Here is a 12,073-nt window from a genome sequence, read left to right on the forward strand (position 1 = left end):
TTGTTTTCTGTTCTATTTTGACAACATTGTACAGATTGTGTCGTTTTTTTTCCTGGTTTTTCTGGATCTGGTTTTGCTAAATAAATACAGTTTCTGTTACTACAAATCATTTGTTTGGTTTTGGGTTGGATTAGATGGTAATTTCCTCTTTGACCTAAGTTTGAAGGGAATTTGACAAAACTTGTCCAATAATTGTGGGAGATGGAAGATGGAAGATCATACCCATATAGGGTTGAAACCCCTTGACTATTGTTATTGTATTCAACTCGATTCAAAACCCTTTTGCGAAACTTTACCGAACTTGTTGGAAATGTGACCGAAGTTTATATTGATTAGATAAGAAAAGATCAACGGTGTATAAGTGGGAAACAATATCTCTATTGATATGAAGGTATGTCCAAAGTGAACAAGAATGCTCTCGTATCGAACAAAAAGGTTAAGTCTTGGAATAAAGTACCAATTTATCTGTCTAACTATGTTGCTTCATCGAGAGATTGCTCTTATTCAAGCCAACTTCTCTGCTCGATCACATTGTGGGTACATAGTGCGCCAACCAATTTCTTCTTCATTCGACACCGGATAATTCTATCGACATGGTTAGATCTTTCACGTATCTCTGTACAGTGGTATGATATTTTTTTATCACAAAAAAACTCCGTTTTTAGAAACTAAAATGAGAAAATCAAACAATATCTACACGACTCGTACGGAAGGAGAAGGGACTTTGAAGATAAGAAAGTGGAGTGAAGTAGATGAAAGTCCCTTGAGAACGAGTGAAAAAGCTCCCAAAATTGGAACTCACCACGCATTGCCATCCCATCCCATGCCCATCATCAAACTTCTGCACAAAAATTGAACCATCATTTACACGAACAAATCCACAAAACCATGAATGAAAGATCAAACCAAGTTCTCTCTCAACTTTAGTGATAGAACTCAGCTCAGAAGTAGACAATTTTACATAATATCCACGTCGAAAATCGAATATAAATGACCTTCTTGATGTGGGCAGCAATGGATTTAGAGTCAAACACATCATAAAGATCTAGAGCTTCAGGAGCAGCTTTCATGGCTTGGATCTGCAACTTGAGAGGCATGTCTGTATCAGCAATCAAAGCCTTCCCTTCCAGCATTGTTACTCTGTTTCTCTGTAATTTAAGCTGTGTTTGAATGTTGTAAGAACCCAAGATCTGATCTTGATGAACACCCAGATAAAGAAACCCAAATTGTAGCAGATTTGTAGAGGCGATGATAATAAATGTGGGAAGATTATGAGCCTCGAGCTGGCACATTGATTGCCTTATCGTTTCATGATCTTTCTGCATTGCATTGTTTCTGTTCATCCACTTTCTTTCTTTGTCTCACACGTTTTCTTGTGTTTCTTCCTTTTATTCTTTTGTTGCCCACTTTTGTTGAACGAGGGGGTATGAAACAGAGTATTTTTATTACATTACTTCTTTCATAGAATTTAGGCCAAATTATAAAAAAATAAGAAAGAGCTTTTAATTTTTTTTAATAATATCTTTAATTTTTTAAATAAAATTCAAGAATACACTTAGTGTCAATTTTAAAAGTAGATCGTTAAGTGTCATTTAATTGTGTTTATGATGTGTGAAAAAAAAAATATGATAAAAGAATATTTGAGAAATAAAATGACGGGAGATCAAGTAACCATTGTGGCCGGAAATGTTATCAGAATTTCATATAAATAAAGTATTTTTAACCCTTATCTTATCTCATTTTAGATAATTACTAAATTTTAGGATAATAAGATCCATATTTTTTCATGAATGGAATGACAAATTGCAAAATGATATTAGTAACTATACATTTCCACATTATGTGCTCAAGTAATGAGTGACTAAAGTCATTTAAAATAGTGATCGGAGAGGGGATCAAGGTTTTGTATTTTGTTATACGTTAATTGTCCATAGTTTTTTTGGGAACAGGTCGTAAGTGTACAGCTAGATGGTTAGGGTCTCTATGTACTAGTTAGGATCGAGCTAGACGATCCTAATCTAAGACATGTCACGAGCTAATGACCCACTTTGAAAAGAAAATGGTTCCCTTCATTAACGATATTTTTATGTGCATGTGTTGCATATCTAACTTAGACATGTACGTTTAAAAAAAATGTTTTCGAGTAAAGTCAAGAGCATGACTCGCCATAAAATTTTAGCAACTTTTAGCTAGTTTTTTAGTAACGGTTTTGTTTGATTTAACTGATGAGTCATTACAGTGATCTAAACATTTCATCCATATATTATAATAATAATGGTATTTTTAATTTTTTTTTATTGTAAGGATGGTCACTGATATTTTTAAAACAACTTATTAACGGTTTCATCCAAAATTGAGGTTACATAACAAATTTAGTCTATATTGTGTCTAAGAAGTCCTTCCAATTAATCTCTCTAATAAATTCAACATTGTTTTAAATTAACGTCATATATAATTAAATTTTATATCTAATAAAAAAAATTAAACTTTCAATTTATTGTTACGACTTAAATATGATTCGACTAATTTAGGTCTATATTTTCATTGAAATAAAAAGAAAATTAAAAAAAATAATAATTTTTATATACAAAATTCAATTTTAGTGGCTTATATGTTAATAGATTCAGAGATATTAAAAAAAAATTAAAGCTCAAACCTAAATTAGTAATTCAAGGGTGATAGTCCCACTCACGTTCTACTTTAGTTTGGTTGACCGAAGGACCGACAGTTTTAATTTCAATGGCTCACTCACGATTTCACACGTACAGCCAATCTCCCTAATCGGCTTCCCTCTTTCCATTTTCCTCTCATTTCATCCCCAATTAGCGCCATTTTTACAGTAACCAAAGAAGAAAGAAAGAACCCTCAAAAACCCCATTTCGCCACACCTTCTGAGCTTTTCCCCAGATCCATTTTTCCTCTTTAACTCGAATCATCATTTCCTTCCTTCAAATCCAAAAATCCATCAATACAGAACCCATTACCATGATTCTGAGAAAACCCACTTCCAGATTCATCCTTCTCGCCTTCACCCTTCTCCTATTGTTCGGACTCTTCGCCATTGTTAACTCATCTGAGAGCAACCCAGTTGAAAATGGCGATGAAGATCTCGAGGGTCTTGAGGAATTGTTGGCATTGGATGAAGAAGAGGAAAATCAGCAGCAGGATGGGGCTAATTTGAGAACCTCAGAGGCTAAGGTATTGAGTAAAGCACAGAGGATAGTTCTTGAACTTAGCAATGATAAGAGTGAGAGAGTAATTGAACAGAATGAGTACGTTTTGCTTCTGGGTTATGCCCCTTGGTGTGCTAGGAGTGCTGAGTTAATGCCCCATTTCGCTGAGGCAGCTAATTCACTTAGGGAATTGGGAAGCCCCATTTTAATGGCGAAGCTTGATGCCGATCGCTATCCAAAAGCGGCCTCTGCCCTCCAAATTAAGGGGTTCCCTACACTTCTTCTGTTTGTTAATGGGACTTCTCAAGCTTACACCGGTGGATTCACTGCGTAAGTAGATTGTTGATGGAAATTGATCATATTATCTATTTTTATAATTGAATCCTGTCTTGATTTGTTTGAATTGGCGTTATTTTTCCATGAATTCAGGGAAGAGATTGTGATCTGGGTCCAGAAAAAGACTGGTGTGCCTGTTATAAATATAAGCTCTTTGAACGAAGCTAAAGAATTTCTTAAGAAGCACCACATGTTTGTTGTTGGTCGGTTTGAGAAATTTGAGGTTTGTTACTTTTCTGTGTACCTCGTATATGTATGTTTCTTTTAGAGAATTTGGACAAAATAAAGAACAAACCGCAATGCGAACACAGTTTTACGTATCATAGACAAAATTATCCGACCAAAAATAGAAGATCGTGTCACAGGAGCTTGACTGCCATACTCCAAAGGGGTTCGTTTTTCAGTTACAGTCTTGAGCCTAATGAACCAATCTTTCTACTAGCACCCTAGATCCCAAAAAGTCACTTTGAATGTTGCATTGCTTGTTTTCGGATCGAGTCAAAATAAAATCTCTGTTCCCAAGTTCTTATAACTTGGTTGTTTGATGGCAAAGGAAAGGTCTTGTTTCGCCGTTTTGTGGGGCAGTTGGCTTGATAGGAACGGCGTTTAAGTGTTTGTTAAACAAACTCTTTATAATTATTAGCATAGCATCATTCTTTTGAATTGGGATCCAAACTGTATAGTGCTTCCTTTCTTTACTCTATATATGTATTAATCATGGAGGATCTGGTGAGAAATGTGTTTTATCTTCTCAAGGGGCCTGCATATGAAGAGTTTTTTAAAGCAGCCTCAGATGACAATGAATTCCAGTTTGTTGGGGTGAGCGACATTGAAGCTGCAAAGGTCCTCTTCCCAGATATTAAGCCCTCAAACAATTTCCTTGGATTGGTTAAAGATGAGGAGGAAAGATATACCGCGTACGGTGAGTTGGATGGATAGTTTAAAATTTTTATTACGAGCTAGCTTGCATGCGCACCCCGGACTGATAGTTATTGTCGATGTTAATATCATTTGTTTTTTGGGGATCATCTTTGCTTACTTATTGTATGTTGCAGAAGGAGGTTTTGAAAGGGAAAAGATATTGCATTTTTTGGAGCATAACAAGTTTCCATTAGTCACTAAACTGACGGAAATGAATTCTATCCGAGTATACTCCAGCCCCGTTAAACGCCAGGTTCCCCATATTTCTCATATCTCTTTGAATTGCATCCCTGAATGTACATCTCTAGATTCTTTGCATTCTGAATTTTTTTTCTTTCTTTTTGGGTTTCTCATAAGTTGATAAACAAAAATATACTTAGATCACACATCGGTTGGAAAGGGGAACAAAGTATTCTTTATAAGGGTGTGGAAACCTTTTCCTCGTAGATGCATTTTAAAAACCTTGAGGAAGCCCATAAGTGAAAAAGCCTAAATAGGACAATATCTGCCAGGGGTGGGTTTGAGATGTTACAAATGATATCGAAGCCAGGTCACCGGGTGATGTGCCAGTGAGGAAGTTGAGACCCGAAGGGGGTGGACACCAAGCTATGTGCCAACGAGGACGTTGGGCTCCGAAGGTGGGTGGATTGGGAGGGTCCCACATCGATTGGAGAGGGGAACAAAACATTTTTTATAAAAGTATAGAAGTAGACAATATCTACTAGCGGTGAGCTTGGGCTATTATCGGTACTGTACAAAGTTAAGCAAAAGAGACATTTCTTGATGTATGTATCAAAAAGCTAGTAAAAACAGAAAGAATATACTTTGACTCTAATTATTTACTTGGAATGTCAGAATCTACAGAAGACAAATTGTCTAATTTTCATTCACTTTGAAGGTTCTCATCTTTGCTGATGACGAAGAATTCAAGGATCTTCTCGAGCCGCTTCAGAATGTTGCGAAAAAGTTAAAGTCAAAGGTAAACAAATTATGTATTCTCTGGTTATCAAAGTTACTCATCAGTCATCAAATTGTGTAGATAAGTGTTGATAATACTATCTTCTTCTCAATGCAGGTGATGTTTATATCCTTAGACATTGCAAATGAAAATCTCGCAAAGCCGTTCTTGTCGTTATTCGGTCTCGAAGAATCAGACCGAATTGTGGTTCGTATTTTGCTTCAGCCATCCTTTTCCCAACCAAAAAATCTGGAGAGAATTGTATCTTTAGCCTAATCTGTATCTCCTAATGCACTTTATATTTGCTATGCATCTGCAGGTTGCTGCTTTTGATAACGGAATGAGCTCAAAGTTTTTGTTAGAGTCAGATCCGACCCCGAGCAACATAGAGGTAAACTATTGTTCTATATATATATATATATATATAGTCTGTGTTGAGAAAAATTGTTGTTAGGCAGCTGATATGGTTCTGTGAATTTCCATGTTTATAGGAGTTTGGCAGAGGCCTTCATGATGGCACTCTGTCTCCTTACTTCAGATCACAGCCAATCCCAAATAATGTGAGTTCCTGTGAATATGTTTTGGATCATTCGAAGTACTTGTGAATTTCGATCGCTGTCGTTTTGATAATTGGGTTGTTGTTGCGAATTGAAGGAGGGAGCAAGCATTGAAGTAGTTGTTGGAAGGACATTTGATGAATTGGTTTTGAAGAATCCCAAAATTGTATTCTTGGAGGTAATGAATGAGTAATTTATGTTCATGTAATCTTGTTTGTGAGATCTTATAAGGTTTTATTATTATGAAACAGGTGCATACCCCATGGTGCATTACCTGCGAGGCAACAAGCAAGAATGTGGAGAAGTTGGCTAAGCATTTCAAAGATTTTGATAACATTGTTTTCGCCAGAATTGATGCTTCTGCAAACGAACATCCAAAGCTACAAGTCAGTCAGTCACTCACTCACTCATGTTATTATCAATGATCAAATCCTAACAATTTGGTGTTTGTTTGTGATGGTGCAGGTAGATGATTATCCAACCCTCCTGTTTTACCCCGCATCTGATAAATCAAACCCGGTTAGTATTCGTACCGTGCTTTTCATTCTTCGGGTTTGTTTGGAATAACTTTCTTTTGTTCGAAGGTATAAAACATGCTCGCTGTGATTTCGATTGTGCAGATAAAGGTTTCGAGCAAAGGGAGTTTGAAGGATTTGGCCAAGAACATCTCCAAACTGCTCAAGTCTGAAGAGCAGGGCAGTGGGAAAGATGAACTATAATAGGACAACAACAAAGCTTTTAGATTTGACACAGATTTGACGCAGAGGCATACACCACGCTTCTTGGATTGGACTCTTTATATTATATTTACATCTTTTTAATTTATGCTCTCTTCACCATTCATCTAATTCAACACATCTTTCTTTACCATTAATATTTCCTAATTTTCTTTACCATTATATATATATATAAAACTTAGTTTTTCAAAATTAATTTGTGTATGCAAATATTCATTAGCTTAGGTATTAAATTTGTTATCTGTAATTTAACTTTGCAATTAATTAATCACATTGAAGTTTCTGAGAAACTAAATTAAGAAACTGAAAAAGGTTTTTCTAAAGAAGAGGAAATAAAGAACAAAATTGATAAATAAAAGAAATAAAATAATAATAATAATAACTCGAAAGTTCACGAAATTCGTTGGAAATTCAAGAACTCAACATCTCTATTCTCTCTGATGTGTATTCACAAAGAAGCCAGAAAATTTCCCTAACTTCCACGTTAATCACATCAACAACAAGATCAATAAGAAGAACAAGAACAAGAACAAAAACAAGAACTCTATTAAAAATTCAACAACAGAATTTTAACAAGATCAAGAACAAGAAACAGAACAAGAACTCCAGTAAAAATTGAACAGAATTTTAAGCAAAACCTTGAAGTAGAATAGGTTGCTCCTTCTCGGCTTCATCTCCAACCTCGAATCCTTCAAATCCTTCAAATCCATCTACCACACAAGGCTTCCATCTCCTCATCTCCATTCCCCCAATAACGATCGCGTCTCGATCAAATTCCGGCAATGTCAATCCCATCTGCGTCGTGCATGTCAGTCCGTCGACGGCGTCGCCCCATGGATCATAGACGCAGCCCGCGTCTAAGGGAACAAGAAGGGCGGCGGCCCTGGATTTCACGGTGGAGGCTACCTTGAAGAAGGCTTGGCAAATTGAATTGGGAGGAGGGGCGGAATCATCAAGGCCAGCGCCTACGGGACGCGGAGGGAAGATTCGATCGAAGAAACGTGGTTTGGATTTGCATTTTTCTATCGTAGCCATGACAGAGGGAACCAGAAACAGAAACCCTGAATTTGGAAAATGTGGGAATGGGAATGAATTTGGCAGTTGCCCGGGTTCCTATTTATAAACGCTACAACTGCTGCATCCTATATTATTTCATTTCATCGCTGCATTCAAACACCTTAAATTATTTATAATCTATAAAAAGAAATACTTTTAAATAATCAAAACTATTAGTATTTTATTTTAAAAAATTATTCAATGTTTAATGAAGGGAATTTTTTGAACACTTTCAAAAATTTACAAATATTTTTTAATTGAAATAAAATGCTAACGGTTTTCTCCAAAATTATCCAAGAGTATTTAAAAAAAAAATAAAAAATAAATTGGAGGTTTTTTTTAGAATGAAATGCTAACCGTTTTCCTCCAAAATTATCCATAGGAGTAATTAAAAAAATAATAATAATAAGTTAGAGGTTTTTTTTAGCATGAACTGCTAACTGTTTTTGTCCAAAATTATCCAAAATTATCCAACATAGGAGTATTTAAAAAAAAAACAATAATAAGTTGGAGGTTTTTTTAGACTTTTTCTAGTGCTACAAAATTATCATTAAATATTGAAATCATATAATTAATTTTGGAGGGGAGACAATTTGCTAAAAATAGATACTTCATTCATGTACAAGCATTCCAATCCATTAAATTTTATATAGAATTAAAAAAGAATTGAAAGTTCAAATATTGCATCCAATAAATATCTAAAAAAAAATTATGGTCAGACTTTTTTTCAGATCCACTCGATTAAATCTCAACCCTTTTAACTTGTGAAAGTCTCAAGTTTTAATAGACTTTGAGATAACATTTTTTAAATTTAAAATATTATTTAAATCATCATAAAGTATTTCAATCTATATTCAACTAACTTCAATTTCGAAATTCAGAATTCAGGCATACATTTAATGTTTCTAATATACATTACCTTAATATTTAATATATCACTATTTTATATTTAGCATATCTATTTTTCTTATTAAATATTTGAAGACTTCAAACTATACATATGGTTACTATGAAACAGCCAGACCATACAAATTTACTCTAATGCTTTTCAATTGAGAGTTCGTTATCTATATATTAATCTACTTGTACAATTAGGTCAAACACAAGAATCTGAAAGACAACAAATAAAAAGATCTTGAAGAGGCAGCAATAAAGTAGATTCCGAGAAGAAAAGACACCAAGGTCAATGGAATAATCCAATAACTTCACCTATTGATCCAAAGGGGAAGGAGAAAGAACCAAACCAACATAAAAGACTCATTCTCTTCCTTAATGGCACAAGTTCAAAACACATTTCAAATTAAAATTGTGATACTATGAGATTCCTCTCTTGCATTTACACATTCTTCAAACTCATCATCCTAAACTCATCATCCTAACATCATCTTTCTTCATTTCTTGTTTCGAAAGCCTATAGTAATTTTCCCTTCCTGCGATCCCAAAAGATGACAGTCTTTTCTCTTAGTTTTGATGCTTTACAATGCCCCCTTACCTTGAGTCGGCCTCTACATCTCCTAACGAGTGGTTTCTTAGTTATGTAGTAATTGTAACAAACCAAGTCATACCCCTACCACTAACAATTCCAAAAAAGAATAGCAACTTGCCGAGTTATTCTGGATTAACAACCCTACTCTTATATATATATCTATATGAGTGAGGAACAACTCATTAACACATGATTTAATGCTCAAATTTCTTACTAACTGATTCTACCCTGACTTCAGGGTAACAATATCTACCAGCAAAAACTCCAACAATGATTAGATGTATATAGCTCAAGACATAGATTAACCAAAGGTGAAAGTGGTCTCAAAACAACAACAAAAAATTCCATAAACAATACAGTAAGAAATAAAAATAAGTTTCAGTATTGAAGGTGTTAACATCATAAAACAAAATTCTTATAGATTCTGGTCCCAAAAATAACAAACTTCTCCTAGAACCTATAAATATGGTACCAAGTTGTGCCACAAGTAACCTTTAATGTCTTAGGCTGATGCGGCTGCTCCTTTGCTCCTTGGCGCTGCTTGAGTACCTAATCACCAAATCCAAAGGTAATTAAAATCACAAAATGCCCCAAAAATCAGTTGATAAGCAGAAAAATCAAGAAATATACAACTTAGAATAGAACCTTCTCTGAAACCACTCTTGAATCTGCGAGGAACATGACGCATGTATCTCATCCGCCCAGTTCCAGTGGTCTTCCTTCGGATCGCCTTCACGCTCCAGTTATCTAAATCCAAAACCCGCATAAGAAAATGGAACAACTAGACCAAAATTGAAGACCCAAGAGTAAATGATATTCACTCAAACAGATTAGGGTACGCATAACGAATCTACTGCTATCTGGGTCGATAATGATGAATCTATGGTTATCACTTCTAATCGATTCGATAAATTAAGCTCAGCATATAAAAAGAGGTTTAATTGCGCAATGATGAAACAACCAAAAACAAATACAAATTGATTAAGCGAACTTACATGTACGCTTACGGGCGGCTGGAAATGCACAGGCAGAGCATCGACTCTTCTGCAGGTGGAAGCTGCGGCGGCCACACCTAACGCAGAGAGTGTGGGTCTTGTTCCTCCTCTTACCGAAACTTCCCGTTCCCTTACCCTAATTACCGATCAACAAACAAATCGATTTACGCACTAAAATTCCAAATTCAACAACAATCATGCAGAAAGGGAAGAGATAGAGTTTACAAAAGTAAGTTCGCCATTACCATTTAGTCGGATTCGACGATGAAGCCTTCGGATTCTTCTTCCGTCCAAAGAGGGGTGAAATGTAGGCGGCAGCCCTTATATTGACAGGGTTTAGGGTTTGAAGGGTTTGAAGTAATTGGGTATCAAAAAACCCGACCCACGTAGCTTTGACCTAACCCGAATCTTTTCTACTGGATTGGGTCGGCCCTTTGGGCCCGCGAGTGGACCTTCCTCTTCAAGAGGAAAAAGCCCAACAATCTTTCTTTGGAAATTATGCCATATACTTTTATTTATTACACACACATATGTGTGAATAAATATACCCTTTCAATCAACGCAAGTGATGTAGCGATCCATGTTCGGGATTCAAAACTCGGATTCGGAATCTACTCCTTGTAACATGTCACGTTATATATTCCTTATTTTTAATAGTGAAAACTATCTACATAGACCAACACAAGTTATTCCAATATGTTTTGTCATCATTCTTAACCTATGATGCTCTAAATAAAATATGTTTAACCATGAAAATTTTTATGGTTGAGCCACTGAAAATGAAGGTGCATGTTCCTCGTATAAGTAGTGACTTTCAATTCTTTTAAGATTTTGTTAGTCGTTCTATTCTCATGATCGCTCTAATTTGGATGTAGTCTCAGTTCTTTCATGTACTTTTTCTTTACTGGAGTGTCCACAAGTGCACTATATCAAATTAATAGGCTAATTTTAAACCCATCCTAATTTTTATTTGGAGATTATAACTATGAACTCGAAAATTGAAATAAAAATGATTATATTTGGAAAAATATGATAATTTTAATCTAAGGGATAATTATTATAATTATAATTGTTGAAAAGGTATTGAAATATGATAATTATATAAATTTTAAAATAACCAATTGGATAAAATCTATATTTAAGAGATTAAAATTACCATTGCTAAAATGTGACATTTGAAAATACATTTTTATTTTTACTAAATGTTTAATTTTTTTTTTTTAAAAAAAACAACAAACATAACGATGAATCTAAGGTAATGAATATATATTTCTCTTCTGAAATCGGAAATTCACAACTAACTAAATATAATTCCAAAAAAGTCTAAAAAAATTAGAAAAAGACATTTCCTTCGATTTGTGGATACGTGGCATCTGTCTGAATCACGTGGCCGCCGACCACTTTTTTGTGGTGCAGGTGCAGTGTATGTACCCGACTGAAACGACGTCGGATGGACATCGACAGCTGACACCTCTAATTCACCCATTCAATTATTACCACGTGTCTCTAAAGTGGGTCCCATTTTGTGTTTTCTCTCCGGAAAGATATCGTGGGAGCGGAATAGCGGAATTTAATAACAATTCGTATTAAAAAAAATTACAATATAACTATTTTTAAAAAATTATAAAAATCAACAATAATATTCCATAATCAAATATACGTAATTTTTTTTAAAAAAATTATATTTCAATAATACAACATAATTTCTAAATTTGAATTTCAATATTTCACCCAACGTAAAAAAAATACAAATAAATAAAATAAAATAATAGCATCACAAACAAAAAAAAAAAAAAAAAAAAAAAAAAAAAAAAAAAAAAAAAAAAAAAAAAAAAAAAAAAAAAAAAAAAAAAA

General features: G+C 34.5%; 3 protein-coding genes and 1 pseudogene across 3 annotated transcripts; 1 reads left to right on the top strand and 3 right to left on the bottom strand.

Annotated features, from left to right (window-relative positions):
- Positions 1–359: 359 nt before the first annotated feature.
- On the bottom strand, positions 360–1,306 carry LOC111479055 (annotated as a pseudogene).
- A 1,436-nt stretch (positions 1,307–2,742) lies between these two features.
- On the top strand, positions 2,743–6,819 carry LOC111479053 (protein disulfide isomerase-like 1-6). The gene is made up of 12 exons (XM_023123518.1): positions 2,743–3,503; positions 3,603–3,732; positions 4,266–4,431; positions 4,565–4,683; positions 5,329–5,409; positions 5,506–5,595; positions 5,708–5,779; positions 5,880–5,948; positions 6,043–6,123; positions 6,197–6,331; positions 6,411–6,464; positions 6,566–6,819. The coding sequence occupies exons 1-12, from the start codon at positions 2,986–2,988 to the stop codon at positions 6,662–6,664; spliced, it is 1,614 nt and encodes a 537-aa protein (XP_022979286.1). The 5' UTR covers positions 2,743–2,985; the 3' UTR covers positions 6,665–6,819.
- A 490-nt stretch (positions 6,820–7,309) lies between these two features.
- Positions 7,310–7,717, bottom strand: LOC111479231. The gene has a single exon (XM_023123786.1). The coding sequence runs from the start codon at positions 7,715–7,717 to the stop codon at positions 7,310–7,312; it is 408 nt and encodes a 135-aa protein (XP_022979554.1).
- A 1,792-nt stretch (positions 7,718–9,509) lies between these two features.
- On the bottom strand, positions 9,510–10,561 carry LOC111479057 (60S ribosomal protein L37-3). Its single transcript, XM_023123521.1, has 4 exons — positions 10,465–10,561; positions 10,220–10,355; positions 9,870–9,971; positions 9,510–9,773 (listed from the first exon to the last, which is right to left on the bottom strand). The coding sequence occupies exons 1-4, from the start codon at positions 10,465–10,467 to the stop codon at positions 9,727–9,729; spliced, it is 288 nt and encodes a 95-aa protein (XP_022979289.1). The 5' UTR covers positions 10,468–10,561; the 3' UTR covers positions 9,510–9,726.
- Positions 10,562–12,073: the final 1,512 nt, after the last annotated feature.

This window comes from Cucurbita maxima, unplaced genomic scaffold (genome assembly GCF_002738345.1).
Source record: "Cucurbita maxima cultivar Rimu unplaced genomic scaffold, Cmax_1.0 Cma_Scf00005, whole genome shotgun sequence".
NCBI lineage: Eukaryota > Viridiplantae > Streptophyta > Magnoliopsida > Cucurbitales > Cucurbitaceae > Cucurbita > Cucurbita maxima.